This window comes from Heliconius melpomene, chromosome 13, assembly GCF_056956725.1.
Source record: "Heliconius melpomene rosina isolate 202511_hmr_F chromosome 13, ASM5695672v1, whole genome shotgun sequence".
Taxonomy (NCBI): domain Eukaryota; kingdom Metazoa; phylum Arthropoda; class Insecta; order Lepidoptera; family Nymphalidae; genus Heliconius; species Heliconius melpomene.
This window is the reverse complement of record NC_140401.1, coordinates 16,426,171-16,452,647: the sequence shown is the minus strand read 5'-3', so window position 1 is coordinate 16,452,647 and position 26,477 is coordinate 16,426,171. Positions and strand designations below refer to the sequence as shown.

At 31.9% G+C, this 26,477-nt stretch overlaps 1 protein-coding gene across 1 annotated transcript in view; it reads left to right on the top strand.

Moving 5' to 3' along the window:
* The first annotated feature begins 10,019 nt into the window (after positions 1-10,019).
* Positions 10,020-26,477, top strand: part of dap (cyclin-dependent kinase inhibitor dacapo) — a 37,563-nt gene continuing 21,105 nt past the window's right edge. The window contains exons 1-2 of the mRNA XM_085196385.1: positions 10,020-10,172; positions 12,006-12,440. Of these exons, the coding sequence (XP_085052511.1) occupies positions 12,050-12,440 (391 nt within the window). The 5' untranslated portion in view covers positions 10,020-10,172; positions 12,006-12,049. The remainder of the gene's footprint in view (positions 10,173-12,005; positions 12,441-26,477) is intronic.

Below are 26,477 nucleotides of genomic sequence, written 5' to 3'. Positions count from 1 at the left end.
GCCTGACGAGGTGACGTGACGCGTGAACTGTTTTGTGCATTGCATTTGCTATGTCATTTGTTAACGACTTTTTTTTTACTTTAAAAAACGTTTAAATATTTGAACGTAGGAGGATTTCAACCCGCGCCGGAAATTGGAAATCGTCCAGGTCAATAGCTAAAGAAGCCTCTCAAACGGTTTTCAAGAGAAGCTCTCTTGAAAACCTTAAGTAAGTAAAACCCTATCGTAGAGCAGTAGTTTTGATATAATTTGCAATAATCTTTGTATTGATGTATGGTAAGACTATATGAGATGAAGTCGCAAAGCGAGTTTGAAATTTGAATACAATATATCACACGCAAGTCTGGTCACCCATTAACATTAAAAGGTCGTTATTCTTCTACAGTTTTTTTTATTACTGTACTCATTGTACAGTATCTAAAACAAATTTCTACGAAAAAAAATATTAAATTATATTAGCTTTTTATGTAGACACCTAATTACTAAATTATTACTTACAAATTCAGCAACAAATTTTAAATGCTCAAAGACTCATCATGATTATTTACATATTTTCGAAAATAAGATACGATTTTTAATTGCTTGCATAATATTATGCTGTTATTAAAACACTTTTCACGTATTCAAACTCTGACTTTGCAAGCATAACTCCAAATGGAATAACAACGTCGAATGTAAATTAAAAATATTATAGATTTCGTCTTTTTTAAATTGCATAAATGATGAGATGAGTATCAGACTGTAAATAATGTTTTAAGCTTCAATTTTCATTCGAGAAAATATTCAAAATTCTATACAAAACAGTTTAGATATGTCACAAGTTTTGTTACCCTTAATACCCCTAAAACGAGCGAAAAAAATAGAACCCGCCTATATACGTTATACTTTAAATTATTTGAAGGTTTAATTTCTATACATAATATAAAATTCAAAAAACAAGTAATTTCCACTACATACGTACAATACTAACTTCCTCCCGTCCTGTACATCAACGTAATGCGCGTGCGCATCCAAGATTGGCACCTGTCAAGTCAGACACGCCGCGCGCGCACGATTTACGTTACTATAGGAATATACCACGAGGACAATGAAATATATACACGTAAATTGAAAAGAAAAAGACCGTTGGTCCGTCCATTTTGGGTTTTGGTAATAGACTTGACCTTAATTTGATTTGTTATTTGTGTAAAAGTTCAATATTCTTAGTTAGTAGGTATAATTAATTAATTTGTTATTCCGCTAGTAAGAAACTATTTTATATTTTTTTAATTTTATTTTTAAAAAACTTGTAATATTTGGATCTTGTCCAAGCACTCTAAACACTAAGCCATACCTTTTCATCAAGCTATGTTGAATCATCTCTGTATGGAAATTTAAAATATTTTTTATTAAGTTAAAAGTACTATTTATTTACTAATATTTTATATTCCTTAAAATATAAGATATCCTATTATACCAGAATTTGAATTAGTTACCTTCACACTACAATCAGTAACAACAGTAATTTCATTAAACAATTCAAAGACGCTCACAAAATGTTTTATTCTTTTTTCTTAAACAACTTGTATCGCGCTAACAAAGCTTTTTGCCATTATCAGGTCTCAGGTATATTCATAAAAGAATCAGTTGAGTTTTTTCTTTTACCTTATTCAACATTAATAGCACAAAAAATCCTATACAGCTTTATTTTGAGTGATTTTGCACCAAGACAAAAAAATGCTGTTGAAAAAAGAAATTAGAAGATCAAACATTTAAGAATTGACTATAACCTTAAAAGGTTTTTAAGGTACTTAAAGGAAATAAATTAGAATAAAAAGTTTCGAACTTTTATTAATTGAATTCTTATTTATTACGAAAATTTGAAGGTAAGGTTTCACAAAAATGCGTACAACCTGTATAAAACTTAAATTACAATCAAGATCTAGGATTATTTAGAGACCGTCATAGCGCAGTGGCACTAGATTGTGATTTTAACGCGACGATAGTAACTTCTATCCCCACTCGGGGGAATGAAGTATTATTTATGAATATTTTGATTTCTTCGCTCTGGCGCCTAGGCAAAAAAAATACATTTTTTGTCAATAATGCTCTTCTATCAAAATTCTATCATTCAATTTTAGAATTTAATCAACCGACTATAAATTAAAACTACATACACATTACTAAAGAATTCTATGTTTTGTTTTTAAATAAAAATATACAATTGCATTTATAAATATACAGAACGGATGTTTCAAAATAACTTTTGTCTATAATAACTACAACAAAATAAATGAAAGATATAGAGAAAAAATAATTAATATTTTGCAAGCAAAGTTTCTCATCTTACTGCACGTAAAATAAACATAAACAAGAGAAGTTTTGAACGCAAATCCATTATACAGTGTAAATGTAGAAAAATAAAAGATATTCTACGATTATTTTTAAGTCAGTCATTCGTTTCTTTGGAGTCACTCTAGTCATTAGTCCCGCTTCGTAATATAATTTTCTATGAACGGTTAAAAAACTTGGGCAAGGTCAGTGATAAACATAATAAAAACAAGTGTTTTGTCGGTCTCATTCATGATATGAGAATATTGTATGTTAATATAAAATTTATTGTTTGTTTGTTTGTTATTGTTATTGCAATAATTTTGTGAGCTATCGACCTAGTTGTCGCCCGCAATTTTGTTTGTGTAGACTTTTAGATATTCAATGAAAAATCTATTTTTTCTCTAGAAAAAGAAATTCGTTGAGGCAATCGGGGTAGCCCGGTGACAACAGGGCTGCAAACGTGATGCAATTCTCACTGAATCCCACACACAGCAGGGTACACAGAGCTAACCTAGGAACCTAGTGTTATGTCACTCCGTTACCATTAATACACTTCAGTCCCCACTTTCCGCCAAATATTTGAAGCATTGCCTGTTGAAGGACGGAATTAAACGCCGCTCCTTGCCTCTACTTATTTTATTCCCGTGTGAGGATCGCCCACCTACGTACATTACAAACCCACAACCCTCGCGATTAAAATGACACATTTGTGCCCCTGCGCTTTGACGACCTATTTTTTGTAACTTTAAAAACTTCATTTTTTTTTTGTAATTTTAAACTATTTTTCGTTACTGCAATATGCAAAAATATTTATTGACTTCAGAAATAATTTTGTTAAAATTTAACTTCATAATGGAACCACGGGGAACGTATAGTATGTATAGCTTTCTATAAAAACGTAATGGACTACGATGAAAGTGAAATCATTAAACACAAGCAATATTAACCGTATAACCTATATATTTTAATGCACAATTTCAATTTGTTTTTTTAATAAAATGATTACTGTTTTATATTTGTAAATTACAATGCATATTTCAAAGTGAGCCAGACGTGGCGTAGCGGTTCAAGTGTGAGATTATAACGCGACGGTCGTGGATTCGATCCCCACTCGAGGAAGTGAAATATTTATTTACGTTTATAGATATCGACGCAAAGCGCCGCGTTGAGTTCTGCCACTCAACACGCAACGCCTCTTGAGTTCGGCAGCAAGTGGCAAACGGAGTGTCTTAACACTAGGTTCCCTCTGCCTACCCTACTGTGTGCGGGATACAGCGTGAAGCTGATTGGGTACTTTAAAAATGGTCTAACCGACCGTTACCATTCAATACATACAATATATACATTGAGCACGTTGACTCACAAAGCGAAATCTGCAGACCGGAAAATGACTCATTTGGCAATTGTCACATACAGCGGATATTAATTAGAATAATTGAGCTCACCTAACGTTTGTGATATATTGTCTTACTTTTACGAATAGACAGATAAAATTATATAATATTTGTATGTAGAAGTATTATTTTTAAATATTATAATCTATATATATAAAAGGACTTGTCCTCACTGACTGAGGTAAGACGCACGCACAGCCGTAACCGCTGATGGTAGAAACGTGGAATTTGGACAGATGTTTACTTTCGTAATCTGGACATCCACTAAGAAGGGATTTTGAAAAATTTTAACCCTAAAGGGGTGAAATAGGGGTTGAAAGTTGGTATGGAAAAAAATTTAAATCGGCATCGATTTTCATAAAATTTTAAATTTAGATTTTTAAAAGTATTTAATTGAACACGTGTTTCATCGTTTTCTAGAATTCACCCCCTAAGGGTGCAAATAAGGGATTGAAAGTTTGTATAGATTTTTTTATAAATCGCCACCGATTTTTATAAAATTTGAAATTTAAACTTAAAAATATTTCATTGAACACATGTTTCGTGGTTTATTAGAATTCACCCCTAAGTACGCAAGCGAAGCTGCGCGCGTCCGCTAGTAATATATATTTTGTTTATTTAGTCTTATTAAAAACGTCATCCTTTTTCACGGCTAAGGATTGAGAGGATAATGCTTAAGCGGAATAGTAGATTTTTATTAATAAAATAGGTTTATATTTCCACCAAGAAATCAGTCTTGAATTTTGTAACTACTTCTCTTCGCGCCCTAGAATTGAACGTGTTAATTTTAATTGTCTTTGCTAGCTCAGTCCTTATCGCTTTACTTTGATTTCCACCATTTGATGGTGGAAATAGACGTTAAACCGTGGAAACTGGTCTTATAACTTATTTATATTAAGTACGTATATCAATACAATTATAAATTATTTTTTCTACAGACTCTTATTTATTTTGTAATCTACTAGTTCACTATTATTAAGAAGCTGAAATATTTGTTTGGTTTTACAATATAATTTCAGCTTCGAATTGACAAATAGTTTTTGGGACAATAAAAAAAATCTATTAACGAAGAATGCTATATTAGTGGTACATCACGTCGTGTCGATATAACATACAGTACCTGCGACCCGAGACCTTGGACCCTTAAAGAAAACGTACACGCTAATTTCCAACAATTTTTAATCAATCATTCAAAAACTATACATAACCAAAAAACAAAGAGACAGACATTTAACTCCCATCAACAATTAAGAAGAAACAAAACCAATTTAATGGTGGAACACATCAGAACTGCCCTTAGAAGGAGATCGCGCTTTGTGCCCCGGACCGCCCTTATCTAACAAAGGTTGTTCTTAATTACCCCTGCGCGTGTCGAACCTTATGTGAGTGGTCCTAATTTTAAGGATTTTGGGGTTAAATCGATGACTCCGTGAACATATTTGAGGTCCTTGTACATTGAGATATAAAAGTGTAAATACATGTTTATAATTTTCCAAATATTTATTAATAAAAATTTGGACAATTTAAGTGTTAAGACAATTCTTGAAATGAAAATATTAAATACTTAATTTCCTCGAGTGGGAATCGAACCCACAACCTGTCGCGCTTATAGTAGCACGCTTGCGACTCTGCGCCACGACTGGCCTCAGCCATGCATAATTCGTTTTGAATAAACGTAAGAGATATTTTCTAAATAGCTTAATGTTATTAAACTCAGTGTTGAATTCTACCATTCGATACCCAACACCACAAATATTCTAAACAAAAAAAATATATATTTTATTCATATTTATTTCTAGCTAATTATAATTTCATACATATTTACGAGTATATTAGCGATATCTGCGAGCGTATCCGGTGAGCTATCGGTATAAAATATTATTTCCACGTTATATGGGCCACGATGACAAGAAACATGACAGTGACTGGTTTACTTAATAAACATATTAACTACATGTTACAAGATACATTGAATGTTTATAGTATTTGTTTTTTCAATTTCACGCTGTATTTCACACAGCATGTCAGTCAGAGGGAACCTAGTGTTAACACACTGTGTTTTGCTTGTTGAGTGGCTGAGCTCGACGCCGACGACAGAGCGAAGAAAGCAAAATATTAAATGGTCCATTTCGTGAAGTGGGAATCGAATATACAACCTATCGCACTTACAGCCACGACTGGCCTCACAATTTATATTGACACAATTAAAATTTGAGCAAATCAAAATGTAATGTTAATCATCTAAATCTTTTGTTTGAGAAAACTTATATATTTTTGGATACTTTTTGGTTGTAATTGTGGTTGTTGTGGAATACCTACGTAGCACAGTACAAAATTCGCTTCATATTCAGCTTAGCATGTAATGCCATGTAAATTACCTTCCAAAAATACAATTTAAACATCAAATTTTCTGGACCATCAGTTCGAGAGGTCTTATTACGTGCGGTTTCGATCTATCACATGCCCCAATTTGTTGAAAGTCCTTGCAGCTGTCAATATTTATTCACGCTGTATCCCGCACATAGCTGGGTAGCCAGAACCTGCGGACCTAGTGTTAAGACAGTCCGTTCCCTATTCAAACACTTCTGTTCTCCATTTTCTGCCGAATGATTGAGAAATTGCGTGTTGAGTGGCGGAACTTAACGCCGCGTTTCGCCTCGTTACTATGGCGGCAAAAATTTAAATATTTCATATCTTCACGTAGGACTTGCAATCGGTGTGCTTCGCACGCTTATGGGTCTGTGCCACGACGACCCCATTTTTTGCAAGCTAGCCTAAATTACGTACTCGCCGTTCAGTCTGCCTATTATAAGATGTTAATTGAATTCAGGTGGAAAGTAGAGAACAAAATCTAAATCTTTCCTTCCTTCATCTGGTCATTGAAACAACGTCATTTAGGCAAACTATACAAATTTGAATTATTTTACATACATATAAACAAAAAGCAAACAAAAACGTATAAACTTTAGTATACGAGTGTACCCTACGCCGAACCGCGATTACACGGTGATTGGCACCGCGAACTAAAGGATTCCCGAGAGCTAGCTCTGCTCTCACAGCACAGCACAGCACACAGTCGACACGCTTTGCTTTTGATTGGATACACCTCTATTTTGATAGAATTTTTAATTGAGATACACAAAAAATGGGATAAATTGACTTACATGTAAGCTTACACTAGTGACTCCAGTGACTCGACTCTTTCCCTTTATTAAATGTCCGTCGTCTATCCGTCTATCTGTGTATAGAGGAATCTTTTTTTTTAACCTGTAGTAATTTACTTCATATTTCAACGTAATGCCTGGAAGTTCATATATAATTTATCATGTCTAGAAAAAAGTAAATACATTTTAATTAAATTAATTCTTCTAGATATATTTAGGTCGTGTAGATACTATGACATAAGATGAACCAATTTAAGTCTTTCCAATACGAAAACAATCAATTTGCTGAAGTCAGAACTGAACCCACAATCATCGGGATGCCACTCGAACATTATTCTACTTCCGTTCTATTTGTTCTATAATAAATTCTAGTAGATACTTGGTCTATAAAACTTTTTTTTTCACAATTATGTCTTTACGAGAACTTGAATAGCTCGAACGTGTCTAATTGATTGAAGTTTTTGCAGATGTATGTGCCAATTAAAAACTTTACTTACAATCTGTTTTGGCTCTTTTTATGTTTCACGTTTTATTTTATCCAAACAAGATTCTCTATTATTCTAAGTTATTCTAATTTAGAAAGAAAATAAATAATATTATTTTTATTAAACAAAATTCCTTAATATCTATGTATAACTAAAAAAGTCTTTTTTTTTTTCAATAATATACCACACTGTCGTGGCGCAGAGGTGACTGTAAACGCGACAGCTTGTGGGTTCGATTTCTAAGGAAAATCAAGGAAATTAAATATTTAATATTTTCATTCGAAGTAAATCGCGGCGTTAAGTTACGCCACTCCACACTTAATGCCTTGAGACTTTGATGGTAAGTGGGAAGCTATACCTACCCTGCTACAGTCAAGATATAGTGTTAATAAAGATTCAAAAATATATAGTTGAAACCGTCTCAAAAATTCGGTTAAATATTTACATTGAGTGGTTTAAAACTTCAGCTGTATTTGCTGACCTTGGCGTCTATTTGTGCATGAAATATTTATAATTTGTGAATTACATTTTAGACTTTATATTACTATTGGAGCAATGGCAAAAATTCAATTCCTTATGCAAAAATAGATAAATATTATACTCATAATTACTTGAAAATAACCTCCAAACCATAAACAGAAATAAATGTAATATAAATACCTAAGACGTTAACTGCAACTATATAAAAATTAAATTAATTCAATTCAATTCGTCGATTTTGATGATAAAGGCAGCATAACGTTTTTACAAGCATAACAGGGGCAAAGTCACTCCGTTACGTCTCACCAAAAGGGTTAAACGCAAATAATTTATTCTCCCAAACAGAGATCGAATCCGTAAACATCGCGTTTAGAATCAGGAACTCTCACACTGAGTTACGATGCCCTCGTTGCTTCTTGATAACCAAAATCAGACCATAAGAGTCACTCTATTCGCAATGTCTCTATATTTAAAAGAAAATGGAGAGTGACTAAAGTGAACACCTAGGATACGCGTAAAGCTAAGAACTCAGTTTTACCAATATTATATAAAAGAAAACATACTTAAAAGTAATTCCAAAAATAGCTCATTATATCGGAAACGCGCCTGCCAGGTGTTTACAAGTTTTTGTGGCACAAATGTGTTTCAGATCAATCGTCAGTGCCGACCGTAAAATGGAAGTTGGTGTGAAAGAAAAAATCGACCATGTTGTGCACGTGACAGAATTTGTTTACTTTATGTAATTAAAATTAATACATCCTACTATCCTATCCTGTTAATACTCGTATTATAATTTAAAAATTTGTTAGTTCGACTTTCACGCAAAAACTACTGGACGCATTTAGATGAAACTTTACAATAAGAATAAAATAAAAATACATCAGAATAAAATATATTATAATAAGTTTAAGCAGGTGAAGTCGGGGGTAAGTCGCTAGTTTTAAGTATATTTCGCAGTTATGTAGATATATGTAGATTTATTTAGTGCTAATTATCATTCGATAATTCCTTGGTACTGTTTCAAAAAATTTTGATACCTTGTAAATTATCTAAAATGATTACTTCAATTAACGTACCAGCCTAAAACTAATTACAATATTTGTCTTTTAAATGCTCACGTATTTCGCACATAGCAGGTTAAGAAGAGGGAACCTAGTGTTAAAACACTCCGTTACGATAATGAAAGTAATTAATCCCACAACCATCGCGTTTACAGTCAGACGTGGTCCCTCTGCGCCACGACGGTCTTACCCCATACAGATTAACGTAAATCTAAAACCATTCCCCGGACACCTGCAAAGAAAGCTTTTTTTATATCCCATATCCCAACATATGCTTTGAGCGGATACGTTTTTGCTACCAATAGTTTTACACTAGTTTCCGTTATAACTAGGTCAGAAGTCAACAACGTTCGTAATATTCATTCACTACTCAGTTTTACTTTAGTAAGCATTTTTATACAAAATGCTGAAACGATATTAATAAAATATTGATGCTATAAACAATATTTTTAAACCTATTCATTATTAATAGTATGTATATACCTATTTTTATTTACTAGACGATCTTACAATAGTTACAATCAAGGTCTTCTTTCTTAATAAAAAAGTAATTGGTTCTCCAAATGCTTTCAATAAACATATAAAAATTTATATAATTTATTATCGTATAAATTATTTTATAATTTCAGACATGAATTTAAAAAACAAATTTAATAAATATTACAATTAGCATAATTTGTACCGCGGTTTTTAATCAATGAATGCAGGTGCAATAAAGAAAAATCCTTAATGCGTAAACACTAAGTAAAATCATAATTTTAAACACTTCCAAAGATAAAAATTGTGTGCTACATGCACAAAAAGTGCAAGTAGTTCAATATTTGTTTGTGAACATAATTAAAATTCGCAATGTAATCATAATTAATTAAAAATACGATAAAAAAAAACATATTAATTGCCAAAGCAAGAACTACTATAATACTAGATTCTATATATATTCAGCACAAACACCTACACATATAATCTCGAAAGCGTTACCAAAATAAAAAGTAAACAAAAAGCGAAACGCGCCAAACACAATTTTCCGTGACAAAACTCATGCGCACCGGAAAGTCGCGTTTATTTCCCGCCATCCGGCGCCTCGACCAACCGAAATTTCCCGCCTAAAATGCTCCAGCCAATCAGAACATTGGCCGCCATTTTCCACCAATCAGCGACGAGCCCGCGCTCTCGCCATCGCGTCATTGTCATATCTCGAAAATTAGTACGCCAGTGCAGTGAACCCCGACGGTAAATTAAAGATTTTCCGTGAAATAATTATATAAAGTCGCTAAGGTAAGTGTAAACTTACTATTTATTTAATAATACATGTATATTTTTAACTATTAACACTTCACATTTACGACGAGGTCTAACCATTGAATAATTGTTTCGCAATTTTATTATAAATGCTCGTAATCCGAATTGTCATATATTTTGAGAGTTGCTCGAATTAAAATAATTATATTAAAAATGTTTTTTACTACATATTACTAATATAAATTAGTTTCGTAATATCTAATACAATAAAGTACTCGTGTATAATCGCATCCAAAAATTTTAGTCCCCGTTCAGCAAAATGGCGGCGACGTTGCGTGCTATTAATACGTCACTCGTCCCTTTCTATGCAATGCGATCGAAGGCCAGAGTAAAAGGGACGGCCATAGTTCTGATAAGAAGTTTAAAGTATGCTGCACACGTAACTAGACACGTCTTCGTTCTTCGTAAACAAGCTTGACTATGGTGTTGCCATTGTTATGCTTCAATGTGCCCATGTTTTAGGGAGTAAAGATATGTCATTGAATAATATATTTTTTCTTGTTACCTTTTATATAACAAATTTTAGTTTATATTAAGAAGTTATTTAAAATGTTTTTGTATTAACATTCTTTATATATTTTAGAAATTTTATTAGTACAATTATTAGTAGCTTTCTTATACGAATCTATTTAAAAAATTACATAAAGGTAGTCGTAAAGTTGTTAGTATTTGTAAATATATCACGTATTGCTCATTCTTATTATGTAACGACAGAGTAAGAACTGAATATTATCTAAATTTTACTGTAACAGTCCCTTTATTAAGTATGTTTATAAAAATTACGTAATTTTCAATTCGTAATATAAAAAAATATACATATATAAAAATTATTTATTTATTAAAGTTACTAGGTTGTCAGTAACTATGTTTTCTAAATACACGTAAAATTATTAATAAAAATCATCCCATTTTGATATTTTGATATCAACTAATGTCTAACAAGATAATAATGTTACAACAAAGCTTTCTTATTAGCGTGTTATCTCATTATGTCAACTAACTGTAATAAGCAATTCTAGTTAGTTTAGAATACATTTATTTTAAGAAACATTTTTCTTTTACGATAGAACAAATTGATTATTACCATTTTTTAAATTTCTTCTCATTTCTGTTTGGAGAATTAATAAATAACCGATCACTTTTCCTTTTATAGTGAAATATTTGGCATTGATTAAATTATCACTTAATACTTTATTGTCAAATATTACAGAACATACGAAAATATTATCATAATATATTATTAATTAGTTATAATGCATAATATTTATTTATAAATAATACTGATTGCTCATATTGTAGTATTTGATATTTCTTTATTTTACTTAGTTTTATCAATATACCACGTCAAGATAAAGCACAGCGTGGAGTTCCACCACTCAATACGCAAAATTAAAAACGGAGTGTCTTAACACTAGGTTCTCTCTGTCTGACCTGCTTATGCGGGATACAGCGTCAAGTTAAAAAAAGAGCACATTAAACTAACTACAAAACCCATACACGTAAAAGATATTACCTCAAGTCGATAAAAGGGCAAAAAAGAAATAATAAAAATGGGGTCCATTCGTAACATACGTGTAAAATGATGACGACGGTAGCGCCACACCGTGCCGAGTGGTGGAACTTTGGCTCCGCGTCCGACGCGACGGTCGCGCACGCGCATTACTCACACGATCAGTAACGCGACCGACTGTCGATAGAGTAGACGTGTTTTGTCTTTTCTTTCGCTTCGCGTCATCGTTGTTTACAATAAGAAAATCTTATTCGTGCGTTATGATAATACATTTTATTTAATATAAACTATTTGTTTAGGGAACGCGGATGCTACAGTGTGCCTTTGGACTACAAGTTTAATCATGTCTGCGTTAAGTGTAAGAGCTCCCGGCTTACAGGCCACAGTGCTGGACACTAGGTCGATGCGTAGTATACGCGGTGTGACCACGTTAGATGGAGTGAGGAGGAATCTATTCGGGACTACCGATAGAGAAGAGAACAGACGGTTTGTGGAGAGAGAGTTGGCGAGGCAATTGGAACTTGACAGCCAAAGATGGGGTTTTGATTTTGCTAATGAAAAGCCTTTACCTGGTACCCAGAGGTTTGCATGGCAGCTCGTCCCAGCCTCCAGTATCCCAGCAGCTTTAAGAAGATCGCCCATTACAATAGCTACAACTCCTACATCAGTCGCGCCAGCGCAAGAAACAAAAGTATCGAGTCCAGAAAGCAACAAAACGCAAAAGAGAATAACAGGTTAGTAATTAATATTAAATGTATATATAATTTGCATTATATCTTTTGTATTTTAATAACTATGATAACCTGAAAAGCAAATTGTGAAGTAAACAATTCTTATCTGTACTTAAGATGCAAATTACATCTATTAACTACTTACAACAATAATTTTGAGGTCGACAAAGTAAGAACAATTAAAACTTAATACGAATGTAATATTTTTTTATACTTATACAATTTTACTATCATTATTTTGTAGACAAATGTATCTAAGAATAGAGTTGTACAATTATTTATGTTGACATGTCTACTTATGTAACAGCACACGTTACATTGTTGCAATGAATATGAGTATAACTTGCTAGACTACGTGATGTCTAAGCTTTACCTAGAATTTAGAAATGAATTACAGACATACATACAAAACTTACCCATAAGTACTAATACCGCTCCATTCGCAATTTCCTATGTGTAAACACGACGTTTATTATTTACAGATTAAGGTCGGCTAAGTAAACACTTAAATGTCTATATAACAGTGAATGTATCCATATTATATTAAATTTAATACTATAACATTATAAACAAAACATTATGAAAAAAATAATCACGTAAATAATTACGATAACTTCATGAAATATAACGCGGGAAAGAAAACAAAGTTTTTTTTTTTTTCGATTTCGAGTTAACACCAACTTCCTTGTTATTCTGCCAACCCTAGTTTAAGAAGAACTCTTTATTACCCTTTCATAAACTGCGGACGTGCCATTTTTTGTCCACTAAGGTGTTAAAATCTTCATAAAAGATTTCAAGGAGTATTATTAAATAATTTTGTAACGCGTAATTAAAAATTAAGATTAAATATGTCCTTTCTTAGTTAATTTTTAATGAACGTTTTCGCGCCACGGTCTTGAAAGGGTGTATTTGCGAAAAAATTGTTAAGCTGCTTATTAAATTGTTTTTATAAACTAATCATTTTATTACAGTTATGACCTACATTGTTAAATGTATATTGACATACGCCGTGGAGTATAATAATCTAATAGCCTCCCACATTTGTTCCATTTTAGTTTGCACATGTGGCAGAATTGAGATAAAAATAAAATACTATGTAAATATTTGCGTAGCTGATTGCTTGTTTTTGTTATCGCCAATTATATTATTACCTGTCCTTATCAGAAACATTACATTATATATAAAATTGGCATAAAAAAGATTTGGCAGAATACTACAAGGTTTTTTGATGATAATACTACTAAAAAAAACGTAAAACTTAGTGAAAAGTGATTAATCTGTAGCTACCGAATACGCTATATAGTTGTCCTTGTCGCACCCACGCGTAAATATGAAACAGACGCGTCATATTGCCACCTACAACGCATGCGCAATCTTTATTGCAAAATGGCGTCTACTATTGTTATTTGTTACGATGCTAAAAAAAAATCTTTATAAAGTTTTTATTTTAGCTAGATATCAAATTTATTTATTTTTTATGCAAAAAATCATTCTAAGTAATTTTTTTTTTTATCTATTGAAATACACAATTGTATATTATTATGTTTTTTTCTATGCATAAGTAATTACGTGTTAATATTAAAATTTTGTATGTTTAACAAAAAATATTAAAATTAAAAAGTATTGTTAAGAATAAACAATTTTAATTTTATGCATCGAACACACAACATACTTTATACTCGAAAATAATGATGTGTTATAAAATTTACATAAGATTTTTTTGCAACAATAACTCATAAGCAATTAAAATCTTGAAATTCATGTACAAACATGTACAAAAAATACAATTTTTCTGTCACAAAATAAGTACAATAAATAAATATAAATGATCACAAAATGTTATATAAAATAAAATGACTTAAATTCACTCCATTTAATTTAATCGCGGCATTTTCGTTTGCTCTCATCATTAACTGACAGCTGGCATACAAAAATTGAACTCATAAAATCAAAACCATGTTATTACTTGCAGATGTAAATTCTAATCGCTTATAAATAACAAGGAGGAAGGGTCTTATAAGTTTTATTGTCTAAAACTGACCAGCCGTACAGACCAAGTAGGGGGTCCAAGGAATAACCGGGTCACGCAATTTCTTAGATTCCCCCTAATAGTTTCTAACACATAATTACTCCTTTTCTAGTGTCGTTGAACTTCCAAATGTTTTCGATTTCGGTAACTTAAGTGGACTTAACTGCGGGGTACCTGAAACATTGGAAATGTATTGAAATGCTACAATTGTATGTATTTTTTTTGTTTATTTGAGAGAACGATCGTATTACGTTTTCAGTCCTAAGCATTTAACGATTTTTTTTTATGAAGATAAAAAAAATCGTTAAAGATAAGTAGCTAATTTTTCTACCGAACTCCTATTTTAAAAATATACGGAATCTAACACTAACCTATGCCTAACCAAATTGAAGAAATAAAAAAATTAAAACGTTTTTGAATCGAACTTGCAACTATCGCGAATATAATCAGACATATTTTAAATACGCCACGATAGCTTTATTACATTTTTAATTTAATATGTAAAAGCAGCTGTACTCATCAGTTGGTAATTTCATCAGTTTTATTAGCAAACGCATATAAATAGCTGCACTCGTAAATCTAGCATTGTGCGTTACAAAGCGGGCCGCGCGTGCGCACCCTTTGTACTGCACCCTCGCGGACACTGTCTCTAACGGTTATATTGATTTTTTAACTGTCATTCTACCCCGTCCGTGTCCATATAGTTTCCTGTAGTGTATATATATCCTACATGTAATTTGGAGACAATGGTTGCGGTTTTGATTCCTGTTTCGGGGGATTATTTTGATATTTTTAAATTATATACGTTTTTGTAAGTCGCCTTAATGTCGTAAGGTTTCTCTTCGCTTAAGGCTTAAGGAAGCGGAGAGATAAAAGAAATATATAATAATATATTTGTAACCTATATTGGTGATTGATTGACGATTAATAATTTTACTATATCGCGCATATCGTATCTTGATGCTATGACGGCCGGAACAGCCCGGCGTTAAATAAATTCATCGATAACCCATATTCGTAGGTGATAACTAATATGTTTGTTTTATATGAAGATAACATCCGAAACAATAGTGTGGGTTTTTTTTCTATTGCATTTCAGTTTTAACACGTGTGTTGAATTTTGAAATTTCCTACTGATAGGGGAATGGTAACGGCCGTCGGCATCTGCCAACCCCCGCTCGTGCAATATTTATAGCGCACCCTCTGACACCGCGTCGGGCGAGGGCTCATCTGTTACGAGATATAATATAGAATTTCAATGCAGCATATCACGCAATTTCGTTGAATAACTAATGATATTAATCGTAAATTATCACATTTTTATGTAAATTGTGTCATTATTTATTTTTTACTTTTATACAAACATTCTTTTCCCACATCAACGTGTCAAGCTTACAATGTCAATGAGATAAAATATCTTTAATATTAAAGTAAAACAAAGAGATCGTAATGATTAATTAACATGTTTTTTTCCGCATATAGCAGAGTACGAAGAATTCCTCGACTTTCTGACGGAACTCAACGCCGATTAACTTATCAATGGCATATTTTTACACAAAAAAGTGTAAATTCCTTGTTCTCACACATCCTTACATGCCAGAGTAGCCACAATAATTGCGGGGTGGGCGCCTAAACGCTTACACTTGTTCGGAAATGTATTTGCCCAGAAATGACATTGCTAATGGATTTCGTTCCTTAGTTCCCATGCGAAGTGGCCCCAAGGAAGCGGAATGTACGATATGGTTCAGTGATCCTAACGACTGCCCGATAAAAACTGACATTTCACAGCGCTCTCGGGTGTACTAGAATCTAGATTTCCTCTTACTACCGTGTCATACATTATTTACGATTTATCTGCTATTGGTCTCTAATGTCAAGATTTTTTAATTATTTTTTTTTATGGAGAATAAACTATAACCTATACATAACTGTTGATGCATTACTCTCCAATTATTAGATGCAATACTAATTAAATAGCGAAATCTGACATCTAATTTAGTGTACGTACTTGAGGCTATATTAAGTTTAATAGCGTCGTCAAAACGTCCAAATCTGTATATTTTCTATCGAAATTAACCTTATCACATTATTTAATCAATCTGATAAGAGATTATGTGACATTCTGTTATATCGGCATTGTACAAACGTTTTAATATTCTAACCCGTATCTATATAGTCATTATATTTTAAATATAATAACTTAACTTCATTACGACGAAGTGATGTTGATGTTTTCCAAGTATTGTATTTTAATACAGAATGCATCAGTCACGCGTGACATGGTCGACGCACTTTCTAACATTGTGAGATGAAAGTGGCGGCCCACGCGCGGGTAGCACGCGTTGCATACTGCTACATTGATATTTACCATAAAATATTAACTGGCCGTAACTAGGTATTTCAAATTGCATTTTACAGGTTATTTTTAAGTTAATTTAAGGTCAGTTTAAAGATAAACAAAAAGTATTGTACTTAAGAAGTTCTTAGCTATATATTTTGAAGTTAAACTTAAGTTTCAATTAATGTGATTATTTTGTTCTTTGTTGATTTTTGTATTTTTTTAGCATATTTATATAATTCCTTATATTGTAGAAAAAACTATACAAAAAATGTAATTTTATAGCAAATTCTTACAATATCATGTACACATCTATTATCGAGACCTTGTTTACATGTCATTAGATACTATCCTAGATACAAAAACAGATGATGACCGGATGTCCCGGACACCGGGTCCTCGTAGTTTTTCTATGCAACTTCACAACTGACCGTAAAATCCCCTATTATATTCCTGTTTGAAGACAAGTGAAAGTGCTCCAAGACTGTTGCTTTCATTCAGACATTGTACAATGTACAAACTCACGTCATGTCGCTATTTTGTAGAGTGAAAAGTGGTAATTATCGTATGCTGCTATGATTGCAGTGATTGGATCATTAATTTAGATAATATTTATGTCTTCTTGGAATAGCAAATTCATCAAAGTGAAAGCAATTTCATCGACAAGTCCCTACTACCGACTCCATAGATATAAAAATATAGATATTGGAAAAAGAAAAAAATGTCCCTGTTACGTTAACTATTATCGTCAATAATTTGATTATACTTAAAACTAGTAACCTATTACAACTATAATAGGTTAAAAAGAGGCTTATTCGCTATTAACAAAATTCCTCCCAAAAATCGATATCAATGTACAAACGCGATTTTCCCATAATTTTGTCTAAACGCTATTTAGGAACTGGATATGTCTATTATTTTCCAACATCATACATAATACACCATACACAAATGTTGGTAACATTTTAACTACAGTAATTATTTATTATCCTATCATAAAAATAATAGGGTGAAACTAGTCGATGCTTTAAAATAGGTCCCCATTTAAAAATTTCCTCCCAATATAATTGATAGTAATCGACATACATCTGAGCGTGCACGATTTTCCCATGGCTTTGTTTAAACAGCATTTAGTACCGATATCTATAATTTCCCAATAGAATTTCAATGGACGGACAGATAATTGCCTATCTATATATCACCCTCGTTAAATGGTTCCCATGACCGGGTCAATGAGAAACGCACGTGTGATGAGACTTCCCGTGTTACGTTTTGGTTGATAGGTTTTTACGTTAAAATACGTTAATGAATGTTATGTTTCATTTGTTATGTAAGGTAGGTACGAAAAATTATAATTGAACTATTACTACGAATACTGGTTATAATAAATATCGATAATTAACTATTAGCTAGGTTAATCTGAAAAGATTGATTATATGCAAGGTCATTAGAAAATGTACAACATTGTAAACAAGGCCAGGAACAATTATTTTATTACTATTGCAAGACTGGAGCATGAAATAATTAGTATTTGACTTCTATATCTAGGTACTAATAAATTATGAATTAATGAATCATGAAAATTCAACTTATTATTAATTTTTTTCCTATAGAAAATCTATAAACCCTGAACACGACTAAGGATAATTGCCGTAGGACTGCATGATGCCCAACGGTACAATCTAGCTCAAACTTTATTATAAGACATTGGTTTTCTAATATAATTTTTAAAAATACAAACTCAATGTCGCATTTCAACAGTTTTAGCAAATTCCATCAATCACGTTCCATTATTTTCAATATGCCGGCTGTTGTTTTATTGTTTTAAATGGAACGCGTCAATTTCAATTTGGTCCGCGCCGGATTTATATTTCGGCTGACAGCTGTCCGAGGAGAATAAATGCAACGAAAAAAATAAAAAACCTCATTGTTAATATATCACGCGGGTGTTAATAAAAAATATATTGACATGCGAAACTTATTGTTTTAGTAATTTTTTTTTGTTGTGGTTACAATTTGAATATAAACGGTAATGTTCCGCTCGCTGCATTCACAGGTGGTGGGAGTTCAGTTCTAGTCTTAAAACTAACGGTCGAGTCTCTTTCATGTCCGTTACAAATTTTGAAAACAGTGTTAACTGCCACTTGCCGCAAACGCCGCGTCGGCTTGGCGACTCAACACGCCACTCAGGACGCCTACGTAAACTTTACAGTTCCCTCCGTTGACAAGTCGTTGGTAAACTTTGTTTTACTGTCTCGGAAGTCACATTAACCGTCTAGCCGTGGGAACGACCTGTAATTACACTTGGAAGGACGTAGGTTCGATAATGGACTTGTACAATTTGGTCCTTTAATGACTGCATGGCTGATCGTATCTAAAACTTACCCGAGCGCTACATCTAATAACAACATTCGCAGAGTATTTATTACGCAAACCGCATCGAATGTAATTTTATATACTTAGATATCGTTTGCAACGAGAAATAGAGACGAAACCACAAAACTAGCTTATTTCTCTTTATATAATACAGTTATAGTTTCTTAGTTACACGAGATTTTGCTCCTTAGATTTCTGAATACTATAGGCACTTGAATATTTTCATCATTATGTAAATGGTCTCTAGTGTTGTCACTTAAGGAAGGGCGTGAAAACCCCGTGATGCATAGCTTCATTATTCTCTCAATACAAACGTACGGGGTGACATGTATAAATCAAACGACACCAACACATTAGTTATTCTGATATCTCCACTTCAATTGAAAAAGGACAGCGGTCCACTCGAAACGCGGTCGGATTAGGCGTCTCGATTCATACATTCTAATGCATTCTCTCATTGTTATATAATATTCTATTATACTTGAGTAAAGAACGAATCGGAGATGGATCGACGCTGCATATAATTAATTCTGCATAATTATATTTTTATAATTTGTCAACATAACCCATGGGAATGGTTGCCTTAAATAACACGTCAAAGTGACAGAACCAACTGTTAAAACTAATTCCAAGTTAAACAAGTAAACGTATGTCCAATACACAAGTCCTTTAACTTAAAGTGTTTGCGTTAGATTATTTGTAGAAGGAACTACAGTGTACGTGATCTTAAATACTCACAGTTAAGTGCGTAGGAGGGTTTATGAAATATTGTCGAACTTTTTAAAGTGTGTTAACCCGCCGCTTTCTTTTCTCTTTATTTTATGTTCAAATTTTCTATATAATTATTATGTCACTCGTTGAAATAACAGTAAATCGTGTTGTTTAAAGTTAACTTTGATTTCACGGTTGTGAACTTTAATTAATCAACAGTTATACATATCAAGTTATACGGTACGGTTAAATTAATTGAACCAGCGACTACAGTCAAGCAGATGCGTTCTCTAAATGATGATCTCTTCTAACGAAATAATAAATACAAGTTTTCTCAACACGTGTGAACTTTAACTTTGTACTTTCTATTATTAATGTAGGTCCATTCTCCGCGACAATTCAACTGTCACAAACGTCCAACATCTCGAGTCCCGTGAAATGATAGATGGGGATTTATGCAAATAAAAATATTGAAATGTTAATTCGTCATATATAATTATTGAGTCGAGTGCGTCTACAACTGAATAAATAGTGATGTCCATTTCGTGTTTTTAATAGTCTTTTGAATGTCTATATTCCATTAAATTTTCATTCGAGTGAATAAACTTACGTAGAGGAAGCTTCTACGAATGTTTAACAGTTTTTTTTTGTTGTAAGTAATAAACTAAAACAAAGAGCCATTCGACGATCCGGTACAGTTTTTGTTTCCGTGTAAATTAAACAATCAAACAGACGATCGCGGTCATTATCGCTGAGAATTTTATAGGTGTTAAAATAAATATTAGAACTTAGAATTTATCCTTTCATCTCTAATGACACCTCCCACCATGATTTCCATCATAAAGGATCCCTATGAAAGGGACGAAGACGAACAAACTTCCCCTGGTCCACAAAAACCCCTCTAAAGAAGCCACGACAATAAAAATATAACATTGTTATGAAATATTAATATTTCATTTCATTCGTGAAGATGGTATTAGGAGATATAGAGTTACATTCTTGAATTTTTACAATTGAATAGAATAGAATAGTATAATAAAGCTAATTGTGTGTGAACGAACGTTCCTCATAATAATATGAATATTGATTATGATAATCGTCATTGAATTTTAAACGGGTCAAGTGTGATTGGCAATCACGTAGCGTCCGACTCGAAGCGCCCCATAATAACCTCTTTATTTTATGGGGACGACTCAATATGGCCACTTAGTATTAAGATGTTAAAGTTTTGTTTTTTTTATTTATGTTTCATTTTTATATATATATATTATATATTGTTTTATATATATATATTGTATATATATATTGTTTTATATGTTATATTTTATTCTTATCGAAGGCCTTTATCTTTGTATAGCAATCATCAGCTACAAAAATACTATTTATTTACATTTTTATCTTGATTTCTTTACATATTCAACTAGATATATCAACATTTAAATGTAAAACACCTCGATTAATATAAAAAAATAGATACGCAGCCCATAATTATTTTAATTAAAAAAACCACTTGAACTTTCTAAATCTCGGACGTTGCCTTATTACAATCTTTGCTTGTAACTAGTTTAAAAAAAAAGTGAGACGACCAAGTATGCCAAACGAGATATACGTATACGTAGGTAGGCCTAAGAACATACCGTTACCGGGGCCCTACGGGTATAAACCTTGTAACGGTATCAAAAATGGCCACAGTGTGTCCTTCAGTTACTATTGTTTATAGTATATACACTGACTTGGTGGTTATGTGCTTAAAATACACTACAAGTTGTCAATTCAATTATCACCAATTGTTTAAAGTTATAATCTAGTTTTTATTATGAAAATTGCTTTTTAAATTAAACTTGAAATATAAATAACTATATTTTTCTTTTCTTTGTATCAAATCTATGCGAATTTAGTGTCCCGTTATGCGCATTAAAACGGATTGAACTGCCGTTCTCAGAAGCTACCATAAAAACTATAAACATAGTACCAAAAATAAATAATATTTAAAATTTATTTTTAAAAAATACGTATAAATTAAATATACTAATATAATAAAGCGGAAGAGTTTGTTTGTTTGTTTGTTTGTTTGTTTGTTTGTTTGTTTGTTTGAACGCTAAGATCTCTGAATCTACTGGTCCGATTTTCATTGTTTTTGTTTTGTATGAAAGCTGCATTCTTCCGAAGTGCTATAGGCTATATAACATTACATTACACATATAAACTAATATATTTTAAAATACTTTCTAATTTGACATGCAATTTATTCTGCCATGTTAATAACAACCGTCGCGTCGCTACGCAACCGTTACCGCGACATTTGATATTCATCCTTATGAACATAAATATAATAGTCACTCTTAACATTTTATATAGATTGCAATTATAGTTTACTGTATAACATTCTAATAAATAATTAAGGAGATGTCACTGATTCTAAATGACCTAGCCTACGGGCGGCATAGTATGACCGACGCGAACGGGCAGCTGACGTTGACGGTTTTATAAATTTTCATACATTTTCGAACTATTGTAAATGTTTATGTAATTGTTTGCTGTTTATAATTAATTTAAACTACACTTTGGTTCTCTTCTTATTTTATTTAATATTGCCCGCTAAAATTATCCTACTTAATAGAGAGAAATGTTTAGTTATTTCGTAGAGTCGATATCTATGTACGCACGCACGGAAAACTTTAGGTACTTTTTCTAATATTGAGAATACCTATCCTTTAGTTACTTTTAATCCTTTTGTTGGTTCATTTCAATAACTCAGGTAATTTTTTCTAATAATGTGTATCTACTTATTATTCTTTTGATTATTTAAGCTTATATTTTCTTACTAATTCTATTGAAAATTGAAAATAATTTCATGAATATATTTAATAAATATTCTTATAGTTGAAGCAGGCGTAGCCGCGTCCGGGTCCACTAGTTAAATATTATATATATAAAAACATTTTACTTAATATACGTAATTACGTATTTTTTATGGTAAACGATTAATCACAGACATTTGATTTAAAATCAGAAATAATATTTATTTTTTGTTGCTATTAGAAAAAAATAATTAATAGCAAAAACGTATAATGCAACAATAATATTGGTCAATGTTAGATTCGCAGTGTCGCAGCGTTGTCTTTGCGGCGCCTGCGCACGAGGTCGACGAACCAACGCCACTCGTGTTATTGAACGTACGCAACTAAAGACATACTCCTATCCTATGCCAAACAAAAGTTGCCCATTTTAATAGTTTTGTGGTTATTTTTTTTATTTGGGTTCAACGGGATTTGAACCAGTGATGTTTGTGTGTATTCGTTTTAGCAGCAGTAGGCTTATATGTGTAAATAAATAAATGAAATAACCATTATTATGTATAGAAATCGATTCTACCATTATATCAATAAGCAAATAATTATTTTAATTAAAAGTCATTATTTATAAAAACAAAAAGAAAACATAAAATAATTTAATAGTACAATTGTTAGAATTGTTATATTAATTGTTATTTTATTTAATTCTACGTTTTGTCAAAGCCTAGTTCTATTTACTTCCTAGTCACGTATCACGATATTCTATACTTTTCAAATCATTTACATACATTGCGTGTTGGTTGCGTAACTTAACGCCAATTGCAGTTTATGGAGATCACGCAAGTACCTACTTAAATATAGAAATATCATGACCGTCGAGTTTACTTAGACATGATCAAACTGTCACGATAGCGAATATTAATGTATATTCATTGTATTATAACATAATCTATACAGTACCTACAGGATAATGAGAAAATTTGCTATTTGAAACCAACTGTCGTGGTGATAATTGCAATTTGCTTTGGGCACGGTGTGCCCGCGACCTAATGCGACGGTAGCGCAATTAACGGTACTATGACAACGCCTCTCGCGGGCCTTATTTCTAAATTCATACAAAGAATACTGCGCGTACGCACATTGTCGACGTAAACAAATGTTTTGTTTTGATTTCGTGTTATTGTGTATGAATGAACAGATTTTTCGATGTATCTATAGTGTAAATTGCGCTAATTTCCTAGTATCAAAGAGGGCTAACACTAGAGTTTTTCTGATTTTCTGTATGTCTAACACAAAAAGATAATAATAGTCAGTGAATGTATAGGAAATATGTCCCATAATGTAAAACTGAATCAGTATTCGGAAAATAAAGTAACATCTGGCTCTATTCCTGAACAAATTTGTAATATTAAATATTTAATAGGTATGTACGTCATCAATTTAAATATTAGACCAAATTTGCATGCGCGTTGTCTTTCATCTAGATTTCCATGAGAATAAAATTCGCGAAAATTTTATGTTCATATGCGTACGCGCACGTCGGAAACGAAATAGCAATTCGGGTCGCTAGTTTTATCCAAACGTTTGAGTGTCATTGAACTGCAATCTACTTTATATTTTTATTTTATTTTCTTGCATCTGGTGCAATTTGTAGCTAGGACAGAGAGGATTTAGTGAAAGTACATTCTTGGCTTAACACTCTCTTCTAAAACAAAGATTTTTTCATAATGGACCTTCTTTATAAACATAAATGTTTTCCCTCATAAGTGAAATCTGCGACGTCTAATATTTATTTTTTATCAATGCATAATATTGCAATCTCAAATCGTCTTTGACAACACTGTGTACAAAGCAAATAAAATATGAAGCGCTCATTCTGTCATACGGATTCCTTATCAGTTGCACCTAAATAAATATCGACACGTGTGTGTTTGTATACGTGTGTATGTATTTTCTATCAAACTACTTTATTTTGATATAAAAGCTTTCATAGAAAAATACTATGTCAATAACCGCGCAGTGCCGAAAATGGCTGCAAGAACTTAGTTTACAAACAAATAGGTCGTCTCGCTCTTTCTCTTACAGTTGGAAAAGGATAGTTGTATACGCTGTACGCTAAAGGACGCCGTTCGCCAAAGGTTTATTCAACTTTTGACGATTTATGGAGAAAATTGCAAATTAATAAGTTTCCTTGTAATTGTAATTCATCACCTTATAAGTTTACGATATGTAATGTATGCAAAAACAGGTTTATTTTACACATTAACAATAGATATCGATTCGAATTCTCATAATTAGTTTCTCATAATTAAAAAAACGTATTTAATAAGCAGTAGGCAGTGTTAATGAAAGACAATTCTAGAAACAATGCATTTTTTTCCACAAGCACCTAACCATTATGTCTCCGCTACCGAGAATGCGTTTGATGAATGCCTAACAACTGTTTTTAATTGACTCGGATTGACATCCTCACCGCTAATTGTTACTAAATCATTCAATAATTATATAGACAATAAATATTTTAATTATCATTCTCAGTTACACCTAGGTAACTTTAAATTTTATATAAATTAAATATTATATAAATTTTATAATGTAAATTTAAATTTTATATGTACTTGCTTTACACTTCGCCCAATTTAGCAAAGTAGATAGAATTTATTGATCAATTACTTTATTTTATTCCAGATTTCGTTATATTATATACAAAAGCTAACATGAATCGTGTTTGAACCTAAAACTTTCCCCTTATTTATTGAAGTCTATATACTGTTACTTATAATATTACTTTAATTATATAATTTTTATATAATAAACTATTCAACCGGTTAAATTTGTGTAAGAAATACCTATCTAACGTCTAGATATTATTTTAATATGCGCTCGTTTTGTTCTAGTCGGATAATTGCATTGTAATTCAAAAGGAAAGAATGAAGAAAATATTCCATAATCACTTATATGTGACGATATGTATAAAAATACAATTGATTTATAATAATTTTGTATTATAATGTAAGCGCGATGGCTGTGGATTTGATCACCACTCGGAGGAGTTGTAATTATTTTCTATTTCTCTGTGCGGCGGAGAGTTTTACCAATCAACAAACTCTCGAATCTCAACTCATAAAATGTAGAATATTGATGGCGGCAAGTTGTCTTAATTCTAGTTTCCCTTTCCCTTGCCGCAAAAAGTGCAAAACTGCACAAACAATCATTTTTTTATACCTACTATCACTATGCAATTCGACCATTCAAAAGTGCTTTTATAGTTTATTTGAATAAAGAATATTTTGAATTTGAATTTTATTACACATCAGTCAGACTATATTATTGTAAGAATATTATATTGTTCATAAAGCGTTGTATATTAATAAGTGATTTATTTTGTTCTCAGGTAATTATGAAGCAATATTCTGCATTTTCATTAGATTCGTGAGTAAAAAGTTGATTGATATATATCTCATTTCAATCTTGCAGTTTTACGGGTAAGCAGAGAAATACATAACCTCACATTTAAAAATGTTGGACACTAACAAAATAAGGGTGTTATTTTCTTATTAGACTAGAATTGTTGTAACAATCTAGTTGGAATCTATACTCATAACCAACCGCAAGTAATATCTATTTCCAAAAAGAAATCAAAATCTTGTGTTTTTTATATAGATAGATTTACTTAAATAAATTAATATTTTGTATTTCATCGTTTACATTTAATGGTCTAGAAATGAATCACTGTTATTCAAAACGGCTCGGATAATTTGATCAATTTAAATAAAACGTACCACCATCTA